Genomic DNA, 20517 nt, shown 5'->3' with positions numbered 1-20517 from the left:
CTTAGGGCCCCCTGAAGGCTTGGGCCGGCCCTGTCATTTACTCTGATTGTATATCACAGACCTGACATTTGAGTTCGGAAGTCACACGCTGATGTCTTTTTCTCTCTGCTTTTATTGTGACAGCGCGCAGGAAGCGGGCTGCCTGCTGTCCCGTGACTTGACCGCACTTGCCCTGCCCCATGGCCCTGCCCCAGTGCACTTCACTCTGCCGCCTCCACGTGAACGCGAGCACGGCCAAGCGCGAGTCAGTGTCCGGCATGTGAGTGGAGGGCACATCTCTCCTCTGCAGTGGAGCATCATGGGATTTTAACACGCTCTTCTTCTTCTTCTTCTTCTTCCTCTTCTTCTTCTGCTGCTGCTGCTGCTATGAGACACATGGATTATGGAGCGACCTCGTCTATGCTGCCAGATGCTGCTCCTCATCACAGTTTTGGTGACTCCTTCAGTTCACGATGGCGACGAGGCTTCTTGTGATGGAGCGTTTGATATTTATTTTGTGTTGGACAGGTAAATGGCCGTGACAGTGGTGCCCTGTTTAATGATCTGTTTATAACATAACTTTGGTGAAGTTTGTTCTGGTTTCCTCAGGGACCGCTCTCCTCTGTCCTGTCCATGTAAGGCTGTGTTTAGTTTGCAGCTGCTCCAGAACTGGACAGTGCTCGTGTCTAATGTGTTGATACCTTTCACAGCTTGTTTCTGGCGTACTATAAGTGCAAGGCAAGTTTGTTTGTAGAGCACGAGTCAATTCAAAGTGCTTCACACAACTGGAAAGGAGATCATTTCAGTCATATGTCACAGCTAAACAAGACTGTTTTTAGCTTAGATTTGAACTTTGTCAGAGTAGAACCTGTCTCACATCTTCAGGAAGAATGTTCCAGATTTTAGTCCTGACTCTGGCACCAGCAGGAGGCCGGTCCATGTTTAGTCCTGACTCTGGCACCAGCAGGAGGCCAGTCCATGTTTAGTCCTGACTCTGGCACCAGCAGGAGGCCGGTCCATGTTTAGTCCTGACTCTGGCACCAGCAGGAGGCCGGTCCATGTTTAGTCCTGACTCTGGCACCAGCAGGAGTCCGGTCCATGTTTAGTCCTGACTCTGGCACCAGCAGGAGGCCGGTCCATGTTTAGTCCTGACTCTGGCACCAGCAGGAGGCCGGTCCATGTTTAGTCCTGACTCTGGCACCAGCAGGAGGCCGGTCCATGTTTAGTCCTGACTCTGGCACCAGCAGGAGGCCGGTCCATGTTTAGTCCTGACTCTGGCACCAGCAGGAGGCCGGTCCATGTTTAGTCCTGACTCTGGCACCAGCAGGAGTCCGGTCCATGTTTAGTCTTGACTCTGGGCACCAGCAGGAGGCCGGTCCATGTTTAGTCCTGACTCTGGCACCAGCAGGAGGCCGGTCCATGTTTAGTCCTGAATCTGGGCACCAGCAGGAGGCCGGCCCATGTTTAGTCCTGACTCTGGCACCAGCAGGAGGCCGGTCCATGTTTAGTCCTGACTCTGGCACCAGCAGGAGTCCGGTCCATGTTTAGTCCTGACTCTGGCACCAGCAGGAGTCCGGTCCATGTTTAGTCCTGACTCTGGCACCAGCAGGAGGCCGGTCCATGTTTAGTCCTGACTCTGGCACCAGCAGGAGGCCGGTCCATGTTTAGTCCTGACTCTGGCACCAGCAGGAGGCCGGTCCATGTTTAGTCCTGACTCTGGCACCAGCAGGAGGCCGGTCCATGTTTAGTCCTGACTCTGGCACCAGCAGGAGGCCGGTCCATGTTTAGTCCTGACTCTGGCACCAGCAGGAGGCCGGTCCATGTTTAGTCCTGACTCTGGCACCAGCAGGAGGCCGGTCCATGTTTAGTCCTGACTCTGGCACCAGCAGGAGGCCGGTCCATGTTTAGTCCTGACTCCTCAGAGTCCGAGATGGTTCATATGGCACTAACATGTCCGAGATGTACTTTGGTGCTAGGCCATGGAGAGACTTGTACACAAGGAGAGCTTGATGTGGCTGTTAAAGTTCAAGTCTGAGTCCATTATTACCCCCAGTTTTCTAACTTGGTTTGTAAGTTTTAGAGCGAGACTCTGGAGGTGACGCTAACACACAAAAACAATGATTTCAGTCTTGTCTGAGTTCAGCTGGAGAAAGTTGTTTTGCATCCACACACTGATCTGTTGGATGCAGTGACAGAGTGCTTTGGTCCATATTCACCTGCCGACAGTGAAACATAGATGTCGTCTGCATAATTGTGATAGGACACATTATTGCTGCGTATCAGCTGAGCTAACGGCAGCATGTAGCATATAACAGTCCATCATATTTTGAGTTAGAAGAACAATTGATTTGTGTCAACATTGCATTGACCAGTAATAAGCCATTTAATTGGTCTGAACAGTAGTTTGCCTAACATTATTAGAATATTGAATCACGTTACAATTCATATTTTATAGTGTATAAGAGAATTTGGTTTAAAATGAGAAGGGGATGAGATTAAAAAACAATAGCATCACGATGTCTTGTCTCTTCTCTTGCTCCTCCAGATCAGGCAGTGTCTATGGAAATTGGCATGAGATCTATGAGTTTGTGGAGCAGCTCACCAACAGGTTTGTCAGGTCGGTCTCAAACGTTGTACCCTTTGAATTAAATGTTTTTATTGTAGAAATGTCTATAGAATTGAAGATCAGACACTAATCTATACTAAAACTAGTATCTAAACTATTTATTTTATTTATTATATATTTTAGAATAGAAGACCACATGGCAACATAAAGAAGAATTGAAAACTGTCTATTGTGTATTAAAAAAATCATTGTGGTATTGAAATTGGTATTGGTCAACCACTTCTTTATACCATAGTTATGATTATAATTATGGTAATTTTACATTTGTCTCCTTAGTTTATACTATCTTACTCTCGCCATATTCACATAGTTATAATGTAATACTATATAACCACAAAAGTATTTAACCTAAATATATTTGACATGTATTAGTGTAGTTCTGGTCTCTTTATGCTCAACGAGGTTTTCCTGGTTAAATATAAGATGATTGAAAAATATTTAAATGTCAATGCCATTAATAAATAGTGGTTAGTTGTAATCATAATAGCTGTAGTTGGCCTGGTCAAGCAGCAGAACTAAAATAACACTTGTAGGAGTTCTAAGAAGTAGTAATAATCGTAGAACAGGCCTAGTAATGTCAAGATGACTCAGTTAATCGATAATCATGATAATTCAGGTCACAAAATAACCGTAAAAGCTGGAAATGACTATCATATTAATCATAGGCAACAATAATGAGAGACTTAAGTTGAATCTATTCTCAAGTATGGTAAAAAGAACTTGTTTATGTGACAATATAATTACTTTTTCATGATTGAATTGAAGGAAACAAAGGATTTCGCAGTTGTTCTGGTGCCAACGATTGTGAACAAAATATTCCTTCACACAAACACTTAATTAGATATTGTGCCATCCATAATGACAAGGACAAATACAAACCCCTGCCACAAACATGTTATTGCTTTTGCTCTATTTGGGAGCCACAAACCTCTGCTTCGGTCTCCTTTGGGTGGACACAGTGGAGAGGGCGTGTTTGATATCTTTAGGTTTAATAGTGGGTTTCTAAAAATGAGACAAAACACTATGGCCAGATGTGGGAGTGAAACCCACCAAACGCCTCTGTGTCCCATGGTCTGAACTGAAGAACAGAGAAGCAGGAAACAGCTGCGGGGGCCGAGTGAGGTCTGTCCACGGTTCTAAAGAGGAATAGACCTCGCCACGTTTGTTACTATTAATTATCACAGAACAACGTCATACTTAACGTGCTATTAAGGGGTATTTTGGTCCTGGCGGTTACAGTTGACACCAGTTCTGTCTGAACCATGCTCAATGACACTTAAACTGTGAAATGTTATGCTTTTGTCAATATAGAAATGGCATGAATAGTCTAATCTACTTGGATTGTACTTCAGTGTTACCCTTAGATTCAGATGAGACTGTGGCACAAGCGATTCTTTGTTTTTTTTTGTATAAACGTCACTTATTGCCATGTCACTTTAAACTGTTAGTATTATTATTTTGATCCTTTGTTTAATCAGGAATGCTCCATTGCAATATAATATATCTTAAATTAAAGAAGACAGAATGATTTTTCCAAATATTTATTATCACTTCTTCCAGAGAGTTAGTTTAACTGTTTAGTTACTTTATGCATTTGTGGTACAAAGTGCAGTTTGTCATAACCTTTTTATTGTTAGTCTTGTCTTCAAACTATCAACCATGGTCTCCTCTAAAGTGAAACATATTGTAATATATTTATATGTCATAAATCCTGTTAAAAGAGCTTTGAATGAACAATTTGATCAAATCTGGACGGTACTTGAAAAAAATATTGAATACCAAATGATTTCTAAACTTTCTATAGAACTTCATTGTCACGTCAAAATGTGTATTTATTGTATTTCTCTATATATTTTTACACTAACTTCATTATAACTGTAAAAGAAGTAAATGTGATAACAAAAACATCCAAACACAGACGGTTGAGTTTATTAAATTAGTGATATTACTACTACCAATGGTACTACTGTTATTAACTACTTCAATGTTTCCTTAAACCACCCACGTTGTTCAGTAAAGTGTTTTAATAGAATCACATGTAAATAGAAGCGTTTGTTCATTAACACAGTTCTTTGTGTCCAGTCCCAGGATGAGAGTGTCCTACATTGTCTTCTCGGCCAGAGCTGCTGTCATCTTACCACTGACCGGAGACAGGTACACATAGTATTACTATTGTCATTCTACTGTCTTCCTTTGCTTCCCTTCTCTGTAGTCTTCCTGTTTGCCGACGTCCTCTCTCTGGCCCAGAAATCCAGTGCTTATCATCATTGTTTGTTTTTTTGTGGCTGGGCAGGACCGAGATAGACAACGGTTTGAAAATGTTGAGCCAAATCAAACCAGCGGGAGAAACGTACATGCACGAAGGACTCATTGCGGTAAGACGTGTTTGCATCGAATAATGTCATCTGAAAATCCCTCTAGTTTCCATTTTCAACCCTTTAATGTTAACTCCATGAAAAGAACATTTTGTACAGATTATTAGTTTTAAAACGTGTTGATCTCTAAGACGCTTAATGGCAAAAATGACATGATATGTGATAATTCATTGGTAATAACATTCATGGCAGCGGAGGCCAAAAAAATTATGTGAAATGAAGAAAAAGATTAGAATAGAAGTCTGGTGAAGTTCTTATCTGGTTAAATAAAGGTCAATATGAATGATAAATAAAGCTTCACCCTCAACTGAAATTTTACTTTTGAGTTCCAGCTGAATCTAGTCAATATATCATGCTTTTTAACCCTCTGAACGTCCCAAAAAAGACAAAAAGGAACATTAATAATCTCTCTGCTGCTCTGAAATGTGATTTTGCTCTCACCAAACTGAACAAATTTGTGTTTGAAATGGAATATTACAAAGAACCTATGAAGTCACATGGCCATTAAAAGGTAAATTCAAATACGATGTTTAGTTACTGTGGCTATTTTGAGATTTAAGAATCAAGTTGGATGAAGTTGACAGACAGGAAACAGGAACTAACCCGGGACACACTCCGTTCATCTGGTGCGCACTCTTATCCAAGACACTGCAGTGAACTCTGTGTGGCTAAGAAGCACAAGTACAACAATGAACCGTTTCCAACATGATTTATTCTTTGCGTGTTTGCGTTTGGGGTTTCAGGTGTCAGAACAAATGAAAACGCAAAGTTCCCCATCGTCCACAATCATCATTGTCCTGACGGATGGGAAACTGGAGGTGTATCCCTTTGAACTCAGCGTACAAGAGGTAACGATGAGGAAATATGACTCGGGACGTTACGATGTGGAATTGTAGTGTTACAGCTTTTGTGAGAAGTAACTACATGACATAATGATTATTGACACAACAAAACAGAAGCGAAATCCTTCAATTATTTCATTCTAATACATAACTGTTCCATTAGTTTGCCACCAGCTGTCTGAATGCAAAAGTAAAGTTATTGTGACATAAACAGCCACGTAAAAGCGCGATACATTTAGATGTACTTTTTGGATCAATAGTTCTTACGATGATATTGAGACATGAATAATCACGATTATCGATTAACCCAATAATCTTGACGTCCCTAAATAAAACGGACTCTCGCTAATTGTATTTTCTGCTGTCATGATGTATTATCTGCAGTGAGATTTCAGTTTACAAAATTAATGTATGAATGTCCGCATTATGAAAAGACCCACTGACTGCTAAGGCTGACTGTGAATATTGAAACTGCACAAAAAAGAACCTGTAGCCGCCTTATTTTGGCATCCAAATCCACTTTGCAAACTTGGGAGTGGCGATTGTTCAAAAAGATGTATCCATGGGTTTCAGAGCGGTGAAAAATTAGGATCATTGCCATAGCAAGAATTAAAAACAGAAATATTCCATATCTTTTGACTGTTTTTATAGCAAAGACATTACACAGAATTATGTATTTGGGCCTCAGAACGTCTGCCATGGACACAGTATATCTTTGGTGCATTCTTCTGGCTACAGGGACAACGGCCATAAAGATAAAGAATAACATCATCCAAATCATCAATCAAGACTGAAAATTACATTCAGACTTGATTTGAAAATTGACCTTTTTGACTAAATGGGACTTTAATGTTAGAAATGTGTTTTTTAACGTTTTTTAATGCATTACACATTTTTCATTTTTCACTCTGTGTCCAGTTGTGTGTTCTGTGTTTGGTTTCTAAATATGAACACTCTTTGACCTATATACCGGTAGTCATGACAAGTGGTACATATCAATAATTCACAACGACATGTTTGAAATAATCACAGCCTGAGCGTATCGGTTTGGGGGGAATCAAACATAAACCATCAAATGTGGGCCATGACCTCAGATGTTTCTCCTCAGGCCGACAAAGCCCGAGGGTTTGGAGCCAGAGTGTTCTGTGTGGGCGTGATGGACTTTGACCACAAACAGGTAGCACACTTTGGAGGAAATAAACCCTGTCACTATTCCACAGATACTGCTCTCCGACCAAACACTGGGCTAATATTTGTCTTTCGAGGTTGAAAAACAGCTCACTAGATGTGTTTCAATAGGAATCAGCTAACGGCAGAATGCTAGACTCTTTTATTCATGATTTATCCAGTATTTCCTTCCTGTAAAGACAATTGCATGTTTTGAATTTAACTAAACACTAACAGACCTTGAAATGTTCCTCTGAAATATTCAGTTGATGACGTATTAAGTGGTTGGATCAATCCAAATTTATCTCAGTTTAGTCCAACTTTCAAACGAGGTGATAAAAGGGAACTATCATTGTGAATAAAACTCATCCCAAACCACATCTGGAGCGTCCGTTCACTGTCATAGTCTGAACTGATGATTTGTTATCAGTAATATCTCCACAGTAACCATCAGAATGTGGAGGGAAATAAACAATATGGTTCATGGATATTGGTAGAAACAACATAAGAAGGCCACACTGCTTGATTTTATAACTCTTTATGTGTTTATGTATTCATTTATGTCATGGTTTGATTTGGATTCAGCTTCACTTTTAATATACAAATTGTTTTGGATTTCTTTTGCCATTCAAATGTGATTCATGAACTAACAAACTGGCAGGTAATATATCCTTTTGGTATATTATTTGATGTTTGAGAATTCAACCTCCACTGTAAACATTTAGAATGGAAAAACCTTCTAATTATCAAGAAAAGAGGGAGATTTTATGGCTTTTTAAACATGTTTTCCTCTCATATTGTAACTGCCAATGCTAGGGAAGATTATTTTTGTTGCAGATCTTGCAAAATGGATTATTTTTATACTTCTAGAATCACAACAACCCAAAAAATAGAAGAAGCCGAAGTACTAGATTTCACTTTGAGCGTGACAGAGGCTGATCAACAGAAGTGTGTGCGGGAAGAGTTTTTTTAAGCATAGAGCGGCATTAAACAGAAAATTAGTCAATCACGATATGGCAACTTCGTACAAAAAGCAGATTGTCACAGGAATCAGATGTCGATTCAGTTTGTCGATCATAATCCGTTTTAGCAGCAATCAGCGGACTGTCAGGGGCTGGTCAAACCGGCAAAAAAACAAAAACACTTTGCATCCTGGCGTTGCAAAAGGTAAAACTATGAAAATTAACTCACTTTTTGTAATTTGTAATTTTCATAAGTAGAAAACATACATTTTTTTCCTCTTATTTCATGTTTTTTAAGTAATACAACTCAAACAATGGCTTTAAGAGGAATATTTTATTTATTAAAGAGTTTAAAAGGTTAATAACATTCATTTAATTGAGAAATGGTTTGTTGGCCCACGTTTTCATGCCGCTTTCATTTTCTGAATCAGTCCTAGATGGACTGCTTCTTACACACTCACATAGATATTGATACATCTTAATGTCCAAAGAAGAGGCTAACATTAACACAAAGATGTTTTGCATTTCTATCCAATACTTTCCATCAGTGACCTCTCTGTTCCCAAAACTCTACGATTTAAAGCAGCTTAAATCCAATATTCCAATACATTTGCCTAATATGTAACAGCGTAGGAGGTTCACAAGTTCATCCATGCACTTCTCACTGAGAGTTTAGTCCGTGCTGTTCTGTATCGCTCAGGGAAAGAAGCTATTACGCTAATGAAATAATACCAGGGCTCGCTTCCTGTGCAGCTGTCAGTAAAACCGCTCTTCAAAGCCCCGCTCGAGACCCGCAGCTTTCATGTTTCTTTTCCTCCCGATGCACAGACCTCCTGTGTTCTGCGCGTGGCGACCGCACCCGACCATAAAACATACTAATAATAATAAGACGAGGTGTTTGTTTGTCTTCGCAGCTCGCAGAAATCGCAGACGACACAGAGCAAGTGTTCCCGGTGCTGTCCGGCTTCCACGCTCTCAAAGATATCGTCAATAAAGTGGGCGCGGTTATTGTTGTCGGTTATTATATGATTTCAAAACGACATGTATTTGACTTGTGTGTTTTTATTCACGCAGATCCTCAAACAGACGTGCACGGATGTGTTCACTATCGAGCCGGCAAGTGTTTGTGTGAATGGTGAGTGACGAACACACACTTGGAATATGATTTTGATTGAATATTAAACAGTTATAACAGTTAAATAGGCATTAAACCTATCCACTGTACATTTATTCAACTGCTCAAAAAGATCCTCTGAAAAACATGTCATGCCATATTGTGAAACATTCCAGGAAGTTGGTAGATTTATTTATACTTTCATTCAACCACAAATAAAATTAACACAGAACATTTCTAAAGATTACAAAAATATATTAAACAAAAGAATGATGAATGAATGATTTAATGTTATTAGAGACTTTTTTTTGGCCAAATGTATCTTTTATTTATTTAATTCTTCCCTTATGTATAAGTAGCCCTACTTCTTAAGGTGTGAAACAATTAGCTCTTACATAGAAAAGGACTCCAGTGTCTGTATCATATCTGTTCAATATTGGAAAATTACCTTGTGAGATTTCCCCCCCATGTGTTTACATTTGCCTTGGACAAAAACAGGGTTGAATGTAATCAAACCACAAATCTGAAAAGAGTTTACAGAATCGAGAATAAACGACGTAATGTTTGTGTTAAATGAAGATAAATATTTAGCGAAAGATTGTGCTAATAATGCCGTGCACTCACATTTATTACGTTACACTTTATTGTCCCTGAAGGGAAATTTCACCCTGGAGAGACACAGAGACCACGAGAAAGGACTGTTTAACAAGCTTTATTACATGGGTTATTTGGCGCTCAGACCCCGGCGGAAGACGTTGTGATCATGGGCACGCCATGATCTATTTGTATTAGATGTCTCCCCCCGGAGCCTGGAGACTGGTGGTGGTAGATGTGAAGAGAAGGTAGAGGATGAGGGGAATGCAGAGGAGGAGCTGGGGAGGTGGTGGGTCGCAGTACGGTATGAGCGGTCGAGCCATCTGCCTGAGGGCTTAAATGCGACCGCCTGGTGCTGATTGGGAGCGGGGAGGAGTCACTTGGAGCGTTGAGCAGGTGCGGGGGCCATGATGCAGACGCCCCCTGACCTTTCACCTTCCTTCTTGCCCGGGAAAAACTGCATAACCTCTTTGGGATAAGCGCAGAAACCTGGGTGAAGTGAGGGATCTGACTCTCACAGACGGACAGGCCACGCCCGCTTGAGTGCGATGATAGCGCTGGGGAGAGGGATCCTTCCATGGTGGACTTGACGTAGATGGGTGGAGTTAGGTCTTCCAGGCTGAATTTACGCAGGCTTCATTTGTCCTCAGCATTTGACCCATCCTTCAATGCTGTTGTAACCTCATCAGAAATATGCCTGTAGAGTAGTATTTTGTCATTTGTTGTTCTGTTGCTCTCTTGGTGTGTCAAAGAGCCTGAACCTTAATATAAAACAAATGACGCTTAATCACGTGAATGTATTCTGTGTCTCATCCTCCAGAGTCTTTTAACATTGTGCTGAGTGGGAGTGGCTTCAGCGGCTCCAAGAGGACAGACAATGTAATGTGCACTCTCACTGTGGACCACAGCACTTACGGTGAGTGCCCAGGCCCGTTACACTCCACACGTTCATCTTCATTACTGTTCTGCAGCAGACACTTTGCGGCTTTTGTAGAAGGAAATTCAACTGCAGACGGCCCTCTTCCATTCCTATCAAAGCTGCAAGTAAATATTTCTCCACCAGCAGTAAGAATGCACTTTGGGATAGTTTGGTTACTCTGCCAGGATCTCCTCCACAGCGTTTGTCTGTTGTGCCGAACAGGAGAAGTCTTTTATTGCCGGCCGAAGGAACAGAAGAGGCATTATGCACGTCTCAGTGTCATTAGTCTATAAACAGATCGATGGGAGGAGCCTTTTTAACTCTGAGCACATGACAACATCTTTCCCTTGCTTTTCCCAGTCTCACTTACTTATTATTAAAACCTCATTAACATAACATTGTTTGGAAATAGGCTTTAAAATCAGTAGAAAACTTTGATGATTGTGAACTTTGACAAATAGGCCGGACATATGTTTAAGCACTGCACTGTATGACAATAATTGGTCCTTGCAAAAAATGTTTCTTAAGCCACTAATAAATATAGCCAGAATAAAAAAAATTGCTTCAGAATTGAATCGAGAATCGTTTTTGAATCAAATCGAGACCCCAAAAATCTGTCTGGAATTGAAATGCCAGGACCAGTTTCACTCCCCCATTACAGATCTGTCACACTCTTGATGAATTGCATATCTCTGAAGTGGCATTGCACTTACTGTATGGTGTTGTTTCTCTCAGACCAGAAGGCCACAGTGGTGAGAGAAGGTCATCTGCTGTGTCCTGCTCCTGTGCTCCATGAAGCTGGACAGTAAGACTCCACTGACCCTGCAGCACAAAGTCCCATTATACCACAACACATGGCCAATAAACTGAGCACTGGACTGGCATCTGCAGAGCCGTAACCCAATAACACCCGACTTAACCTTACTATAAATACTGTTGCCGTCATTACTTTTCATATTTCTGTCACCGACATAATAAACATCGACCACAAGTGTGTTTATATTTACACTGGGTGGAGGTTTCTGAAATACACATTTATGACATGCTACCATTTTTTACAACTTTTGACTTTAGAAGACAAAGATCTAGTTCACTACAGAAGACAAACAATACAAAAATGTCCTTAAACTGAGCACTAGAGGGCGGTATTAGAGTTTGTTTTTTTGACTAGACAAGACTACATACTTGCTTTTCATATACTTCCTATACTTTATAAAGACGTGTAAATCCTATACAGAGGATTTCAGTCCGGATTTGCCATGTGAAATATTAACCCGCATTACCCATAATTCCAGGCATTCACAATAGTGCACATTTGTCTGCATTGTTTTCCCAACACAACCGCACGCCGCTTGGTTCCAGAAGCAAATTTTCTATTCATTTTCCCCACAGACTTTCAGAAAAACGTTTGAAAGGACCAATCCTGTACGTGTTAATTAAGAACTACAAGACCTTTCATTTGATCTGAAATTTGCTTCAGAAACTTTACAAACCGACTGTGAAGTTACTGAAACATTTGGCTGTTTTAGCTGTAAGTTCATTTGAAAATGTGTGTTTTTTTGACTGAAAGCGACTGTGTCATGGACATTAGTTACCACATGCGCTCTGTCGTGCCTTTAAACTCTTAATATTTAAATGTTCCTAATTGTCTGTGAGGAAAATTATTCATTATTATTCATTTCCGTAAACACTGCAGGCTTCAAAATGTTGTGTTGCTGCTCCACACTGCATAATGTAACGTATTAACTATTTATCAACTATTATTCTTCACTGCTCCAGTCAAGATTACCATATAAATATAAGAAAATGATTTATTTATGGAAATCCCGCGCCACTTTATTCTGGCAGTTCAAAGCCTGTAAAATGTGATTATGTTATAAAAAAAAAACACCAACACTTCAACATAAAATGAGCTTTTGTTTACATGTTGTGCTGATCCTTAAGAGAAAATCACACAAGGCAGTAAAGGTATTATATATATATTTCTTCTATGCATTAGTACCGTAAGTCCTTCTATTACGGCGACACAGAACTGAGCCGTCATTTACAGCTCGTTTATCTCGGAGCCTCAGTGTTGGATAAAGTCGGACCAAAATATCTGTGTGGCATTTTTAGCTGGAGCCAGAGCGGATCTATCACTCATTCTTCCTCCTGGGCCTGTCGGCTCTCACCTCATCACATTTCACAACGTTTCATCACAATCCACTTAAGCTTCCCAAAAGATACGAGCTCACAACGCCGCGCAGTCCAGATTAGTCTGACTGAAACACTCCATAGACTCAATATTATATGTGCAGTATGTGATGTTGTTGTGTTTTCAGGTCCGTAGAGGTGCTGGTCAGTCTGAACAATGGACAGTCCTACATATCAAGTCCTATTATAATCTATGCTACAACATGTGTGAGTGTCAATTTAACACAAACCTTACTACATTTATTTAAAATACCAAGTCAGTGCTTATCCATGTTAACATGACATTGAACTGTGGTTGTTGATCTGCTGAGTTAGCATTTACAACAAGCTAAAAGGTGTGTCATTGTTTAGTATACACAGTTATCACAATATTATATTATAGGCTATAATATAATATATTATCATCATATTTAATGATATTCCATCCATCCATCCATCCATCTTCTGCCGCTTTATCCGGGGCCGGGTCGCGGGGGCAGCAGTCTGAGCAGGGACTCCCAGACTTCCTTCTCCCCAGACACTTCCTCTAACTCCTCCGGGGGGATCCCGAGGCGTTCCCAGGCCAGCCGAGAGACATAGTCTCTCCAGCGTGTCCTGGGTCTTCCCCGGGGCCTCTTCCCGGTGGGACATGCCTGAAACACCTCCCGAGGGAGGCGCCCAGGAGGCATCCAGAACAGATGCCCGAGCCACCTCAGCTGGCTCCTCTCGACGTGGAGGAGCAGCGGCTCTACTCCGAGCTCCCCCCGTGTGGCCGAGCTCCTCACCTTATCTCTAAGGGAGCGCCCAGCCACCCGGCGGAGGAAACTCATTTCGACCGCTTGTATCCGCGATCTTGTTCTTTCGGTCACTACCCAAAGCTCATGACCATAGGTGAGGGTAGGAACGTAGACCGACCGGTAAATAGAGAGCTTTGCCTTTCGGCTCAGCTCCCTCTTTACCACAACGGTCCGATGCAGCGACTGCATCACTGCAGCCGCTGCACCGATCCGCCTGTCGATCTCACGCTCCATCCTTCCCTCACTCGTGAACAAGACCCCGAGATACTTGAACTCCTCCACTTGGGGCAAGGACACCCCACCCACCTGGAGAGGGCAAACCACCTTTTTTCGGTCGAGAACCATGGCCTCGGATTTGGAGGTGCTGATTCTCATCCCAGCCGCTTCACACTCGGCTGCAAACCGTCCCAGTGCATGTTGCAGGTCCGGGTTTGATGGAGCCATCAGGACAACATCGTCTGCAAACAGCAGAGATGAGATCCTGTGGTCCCCAAACCGGACCCCCTCCGACCCCTGACTGCGCCTAGAAATTCTGTCCATAAAAATTATGAACAGAACCGGTGACAAAGGGCAGCCCTGGCGGAGTCCAACATGCACTGGGAACAGGTCTGACTTACTGCCGGCAATGCGAACACAGCTCCTGCTCCGGTCATACAGGGACCGGACAGCCCTGAGCAAAGGGCCCCGGACCCCGTACTCCCGGAGCACCCCCCAAAGGACACCCCGAGGGACACGGTCAAAAGCCTTCTCCAGATCCACAAAGCACATGTGGACTGGTTGGGCAAACTCCCATGAACCCTCGAGCACCCGATGGAGGGTATAGAGCTGGTCCAGTGTTCCACGACCGGGACGAAAACCACTCTGCTCCTCCTGAATCCGAGGTTCGACTATCGGTCGGATTCTCCTCTCCAGTACCTTGGAATAGACCTTACCCGGGAGGCTGAGGAGTGTGATCCCTCTGTAGTTGGAACACACCCTCCGGTCCCCCTTCTTGAACAGAGGGACCACCACCCCGGTCTGCCAGTCCAGAGGCATGGTCCCCGACCGCCACGCGATGTTGCAGAGACGTGTCAACCAAGACAGTCCTACAACATCCAGATACTTTAGGTACTCAGGGCGGATCTCATCCACCCCCGGAGCCCTGCCACCGAGGAGTTTGCGGACAACCTCAGTGACTTCAGCTTGGGTGATGGATGAGCCAGCCTCCGAGTCCCCGGTCTCTACTTCCTCTTCAGAAGACGTGACTGAGGGATTAAGGAGATCCTCAAAGTATTCCTTCCACCGTCCGACGACATCCCCAGTCGAGGTCAGCAGGCCTCCACCCGCACCGTAAACGGTGTTTGTGAGACACTGCTTCCCCTTCCTGAGGCGCCGGACGGTTTGCCAGAATTTCTTTGGTGCCGACCGATAGTCCTCCTCCATGGCCTCCCCGAACTCCTCCCAGGCCCGGGTTTTTGCCTCTGCGACAGCACGAGCCGCGGCTCGCTTGGCCTGCCGATACCCATCGATGACCTCCGGAGACCCACAAGCCAGAGTGGCCTGATAGGCCTCCTTCTTTAGTCTGACGGCATCCCTTACTTCCGGTGTCCACCACCGGGTTCGGGGGTTGCCGCCACGACAGGCACCGGAGACCTTGCGACCACAGCTCCGAGCAGCCGCATCAACAATGGAGGCGGAGAACATGGTCCACTCGGACTCAATGTCCCCAGCCTCCCCCGGGACATGGGAGAAGCTCTCCCGGAGGTGCGAGTTGAATACCCTACTGACAGAGGGCTCCACTAGACGTTCCCAACAGACCCTCACAATGCGCTTGGGTCTGCCAAGTCTGTCCGGCTTCCTCCTCCGCCAGCGGATCCAACTCACCACCAGGTGGTGATCGGTTGACAACTCTGCCCCTCTCTTCACCCGAGTGTCCAAGACACGCGGCCGGAGGTCTGATGACACGACAACTAAGTCGATCATTGACCTCCGGCCTAGGGTGTCCTGGTGCCACGTGCACTGATGGACACCCTTGTGCTTGAACATGGTGTTCGTTATGGACAATCCGTGGCTAGCACAGAAGTCCAATAACTGAACACCGCTCGGGTTCAGATCGGGGAAGCCGTTCTTCCCGATCACCCCTCTCCAGGTGTCACTGTCATTGCCCACGTGGGCGTTGAAGTCCCCCAGTAGAACAACGGAGTCCCCGGTCGGTGCACTGTCCAGTACCCCTCCCAAGGACTCCAAGAAGGCCGGGTACTCTGCACTGCTGTTCGGCCCGTAGGCCGCCACAACAGTGAGAGACCTGTCCCCCACCCGAAGGCGGAGGGACGCCACCCTCTCATTCACCGGGGTAAACTCCAACACGTGGCGGCTGAGCTGAGGGGCTATAAGCAAGCCCACACCAGCCCGCCGCCTCTCCCCGCGGGCAACACCAGAGAAGTGGAGCGTCCAGCCCCTCTCGAGGAGATGGTTCCAGAGCCCAAACTGTGCGTGGAGGTGAGGCCGACTATATCTAGTCGGTATCGCTCAACCTCCCGCACAAGCTCAGGCTCTTTCCCCCCCAGCGAGGTGACATTCCATGTCCCCAGAGTTAGTCTCTTTGTCTGGAGATCTGGTCGCCGAGGCCCCTGCCGTCGACTGCCGCCCAGATCTCTCTGCACCGGCCCCTATTTAATGATATTATAAAAGTTATATCATATTAAACAGATATTAGGCTATATTATTTTTACACCAATTTATTTATTAATAGGAAAATAATTTGGCCTAAAAGATATGGTATATTCCAAGCTCAATGACAACACTCTGATGATTAAGATACTGTAATAATAGTAAGTAATAGTAGTAAACGATGGTAGTGAAGTTTGACAGACTGATGCTGTAATTATGCCGCTTTAATTCACTTAATTCATACTAATTAACCCTGTTAATGGTTAAAGCTCAAATGTTATACCTTTTCTTTTACTCATTTCTTTTCTTTTACCCTCGTCGTGGTCATGAGGGTACCACAGTGTTTCCTCATCATCACTTTCCTCAAAGTTGTTTTGATTGATTCCTGCACGTTTGAGTCATCCTGTATTATCCTGCAACTGAGGCCCTGAAAAGGTTATTTTCACCTACCCCCTATCCCCGCCCACATCCCAGTACTAAGATGAGATAGTTTGAAAGACTTCGAGTGACACATGTAGGGTTAAAAAATGTCACGTAGACACTTTGCACAAATAAAAACATGTAACTGACAATATGCTGCTTGTTACAGTCAAATGTAATGAAGAGGCTCATTAGTGCTGCAGAACCTGAAGTCAATGGAGCTGTTTCTATTACTGTAATAGTTCAATAATAAGCACCCGGAAAAGCCCAATATGTCTCCTTTGGTGGACAAGCGTATGAAAATAGACGACTAAATGAATGTATCCTGGTTTGTCGCCCACAGTCGGATGGGATGTGGGTGCTGTGGGTGCTGCTGGCTCTGCTGCTTCTCCTGGCTCTGCTCTTCATCTGGTGGTTTTGGCCTCTCTGCTGCACTGTGGTCAGTTTGTGCCACCACAGCCATTTATGCTTTCAAGACAAGTTTATTTAATGAAGGTTTACGCCACCGAATGTGTTGTTTTTTTTAATCACAGGTGATCCGAGACCCACCGCCCGCTCGACCTCCTCCACCTCCGCCGCCTGTCATTGTGAGTCGAGTTATTTAACCTATGATTTTATGTATTTTTATACTTATTCATTGTAGGAAATGGATGAATTTGAGAAGGTTTCTGGTTTAAATGAAAGAAGCGTGCTTGTCTGTAGCACATCTGATCTGACACGTTAACCTCACCACAAGGGGGCAGTAAATGATTGTTTTGTTTTAAGATGAGCAAAGACATGTTTATTTGTCCTAAAATGAGCAAAATCCAGTGTTTTGCACAGTTCAAGAACAGCGAGAGAATAGAGATTTGCAGTTTTAAAAAAGTCAACATAGATAATAGTTTTGTTGTTTCTTCTATATCAGACAATAGGTAAGATATAATGTCATTTCCTAACAAAGACGGAAGAAACATGTTATAATTACATCGTCTCTAGAGGTGGGTGGAGCAGCCAAACATTGCTCTCAAGTACGAGTAATGTTACTTCAAAACAATATTACAAAGTAGTGGGCCAAGAAATGACTCAATTAAGAGTTAAAAAAAAAGCATTTGGAGAAACTACTACCGGGTACTAGTAGTATTTAAAGAGCAACTGTGTGGACATAATTGAAAGTGCAACAACAAAACAGATATTTTCAAACGATAAACGAAAAACTAAATCATATCAGGAGCAGTGCAAAAAACACAAATAATTTAATATTGTCAACATGAAGCTTTTATCACTTTTGTCAGATTTACTCACAGTGGGAAGAGGAAACAATACTTTTACTCAAGTAAGAATGTAGCGTCCAGTCGAATTGAGAAGGCCAGAACTGATGGTTAAATGCCCGTATTTCTAGCTCATTACATTAGTACTATATTTTCACAACATATTCGTCCATTAAACATTTCAAATCTCTCATAAATACAATCGTTTTCCACCACAGACCTTGTTCCCCTGTCGACTGTAGCTAGATCCTTGAGTTTGTCCGTTTTCCGTTGTTCAATTTACTTTTCGTTTAAAGGTCCCAAAACATGCAAAATCGACTTTTCAGAGCTTTTAACCTTCTTACATGGCTATTTGTGCTTCATATATGTACCCAGAGTGTTTTTTTGATTGATTCCCGCAGTGTTTAGCTATATTACAGACTATCTCCTTTCCTCGAATCTCCAAACTGACGGGCGGTGGCTACAAGACCGCGTCATAACCCCAGGCACGCGTCATCATGTTGCACAACCCTTATTATTATCAATTATACACTTAGGATAGACTACGAAACGTGAAAAAAAGCATGTTATAGCACCTTTAATTTAGACTTCCGTTTTACCATCACTTCCGGTTACACAGGAAGTTACCAAAATAAAGCAAAACCTTACCATAAAACATAAATGTGTCAAATTGACCTTTACAAATAAACTGCTGCTTCAATAAACATAATTGCTCAAGTAGAAGTAAAACTTTAGTGTCAGAAAGTTACTCCAAGAAGTAGAATTTCTTGAATAAGGGACTGAGGTAAATGTAAATGGCCCACCTCTGATCAGCTCTTACCTACTGTCCGATGTAGAAAACTGATCCACTGAAGACAAGATGAATATTCCTCATCTAAAAAGATAAATACAACACAAGTAACTATTGTATTTAAATCTAACACAACAAAAAGACCAGACTAAACACCTGTCAAACGTATCCTTGTTGTGATTTGTTCCATTAATGTAAATGATGATGTACGTTAAGTTCTTGTTGTTGGTGCAGTTTGTATCATCTATTTATTTGCTCAATGTGATTTCAATAGAGAAAGTTGAATACACAAAATATGAAAAATCAATGAGAATCAATGCATCTGGATTAAAAACATTTACCATTGTTTTTATACAATTTGTTAATTTAAAAGCAGATTATGAAAAACACTTTGATGAAGACTAAAGTCGTATCGTTTTAGGTTCTACTGGACAAATACCCACTATAGTTTTCATTTTACCTACAAATAATGTGCATAATTACCCCGGATGACACTTCAATGGGGCTCAAATATCAACTTGAGGATAGAAAATGGTGACAAACTGACATTTCTCCCCTGACAACTCTAAATTGTTGTTCATTTTTCTGTCATAAAATCATCAACATCTGGATCTACTGTCGGTAAATCATCAAAAATGTGCTGGCGCATAAAGTGTTTGTGTTTTTAGGAGCCAGAAGAGGAGCTACTGCCCAGGCATAAGTGGCCCACAGTCGATGCTTCTTACTACGGAGGCCGAGGCGCCGGAGGGATCAAACGAATGGAGGTACGGCCCACGTGAAACGAACCGCATTGGAACACGGGCGGACGGACGATGCACTGAAGTCTGTGTGTGTTGCGTCCCGGGACATTCAGGTGCGCTGGGGTCAGAAGGGCTCCACAGAAGAAGGCTCGCGGCTGGAGAAGGCTAAAAACGCTGTGGTGACCCTGTCTGAAGACGCAGAAGATCCCGTCGTCCTGAGACCTCCGGCAAGACCCGCCCCTGTGTACGACCCCCCGCCACAGTACAAGTGGTACACGCCCATCAAGGTACGAGTGTGAATGAGTCACAGCTAAATGGATGTGAAGTGATGGATGTTTGTTTCGCTGCTGTTTGAATTGTTTTCAGGGTCGTTTTGATGCACTGCGCGCTTTGCTGAGACGGCAATACGACAGAGTTGCCATCATGAGGCCGACCACGCAAGACAAGGTCATTCTTCTCTCGTCGATGTAATTATAGAGCGACTGTTTTGGTTATAATTGTGCATACTTTTACGTCCGGGCAAGATTTTATATTGTTGCCAGGTTTTCATGGCGACTGTTTAAAATGCACAAATTAAGTTCTGTTGTTTGTGATAATCTTTCTTTTTGGACCAAGACATATTTCCTATGCACAGTAAAGTTAATCTTGGATTATTATTAACCAAAACATGTCCTTTCACTTTGTAGAAATGATCGAAAATTATGGATGTGTAAATATGACGTGTGTTTGTGTAAAAATAATGTGTTTGTGTAAATGTTTTTTAAAGTATGTATGTTTGGGTAAAAATTGTGAATGTTTGGGTAAAAATTTGAATATTTGTGTAAAAAAAGATGTATGTTTGGGTAAAAATTGTGAATGTTTGGGTAAAAATTAGAACGTTTGGGTAAAAATGATGTATATATGTGTAAACCTGTGTAAACCATTAGCATTATTCATATTTTCTTTTGTGTTTGCTGTTGCTTTCAGGGTCGCTGCATGAACTTCACTAGAGTTCAGAGTCGCTGAAGTCACTGGTGCCTTGTGTATTTCACTGTGCTTTGTAAATAAAGGTTTTATTATTGACACATATTTTATCCTGTTGTATTTTGTGCCAATTAATCCCCCCCCCCAAAAAAGCAACATCC

General features: G+C 42.7%; 1 protein-coding gene across 1 annotated transcript; it reads left to right on the top strand.

Annotated features, from left to right (window-relative positions):
- Positions 1-229: 229 nt before the first annotated feature.
- Positions 230-20448, top strand: LOC140368270 (anthrax toxin receptor 2-like). Its single transcript, XM_072455237.1, has 17 exons — positions 230-507; positions 2525-2596; positions 4688-4759; positions 4899-4980; positions 5724-5828; positions 6931-6999; positions 8866-8946; positions 9026-9086; positions 10480-10575; positions 11314-11383; positions 12900-12978; positions 16960-17055; positions 17150-17203; positions 19322-19417; positions 19507-19680; positions 19760-19840; positions 20360-20448. The coding sequence occupies exons 1-17, from the start codon at positions 383-385 to the stop codon at positions 20396-20398; spliced, it is 1452 nt and encodes a 483-aa protein (XP_072311338.1). The 5' UTR covers positions 230-382; the 3' UTR covers positions 20399-20448.
- Positions 20449-20517: the final 69 nt, after the last annotated feature.

Source organism: Eucyclogobius newberryi, unplaced genomic scaffold, assembly GCF_026437365.1.
Source record: "Eucyclogobius newberryi isolate DKJ021-1_F unplaced genomic scaffold, fEucNew1.0.hap1 SCAF_2, whole genome shotgun sequence".
Taxonomy (NCBI): Eukaryota; Metazoa; Chordata; class Actinopteri; order Gobiiformes; family Gobiidae; genus Eucyclogobius; species Eucyclogobius newberryi.
The sequence above is the reverse complement of the archived record's forward strand: the minus strand, read 5'-3'. Positions and strand labels throughout refer to the sequence as shown.

Excerpts from the sequence above, each read along its gene's own strand:
- LOC140368270 (XM_072455237.1), top strand. The coding sequence starts at position 383 with ATGGAGCGACCTCGTCTATGCTGCCAGATGCTGCTCCTCATCACAGTT. Across the intron at positions 508-2,524 it reads ATTTATTTTGTGTTGGACAG|ATCAGGCAGTGTCTATGGAA; the intron begins GTAAATGGCCGT and ends TTGCTCCTCCAG. Across the intron at positions 5,829-6,930 it reads TTGAACTCAGCGTACAAGAG|GCCGACAAAGCCCGAGGGTT; the intron begins GTAACGATGAGG and ends GTTTCTCCTCAG.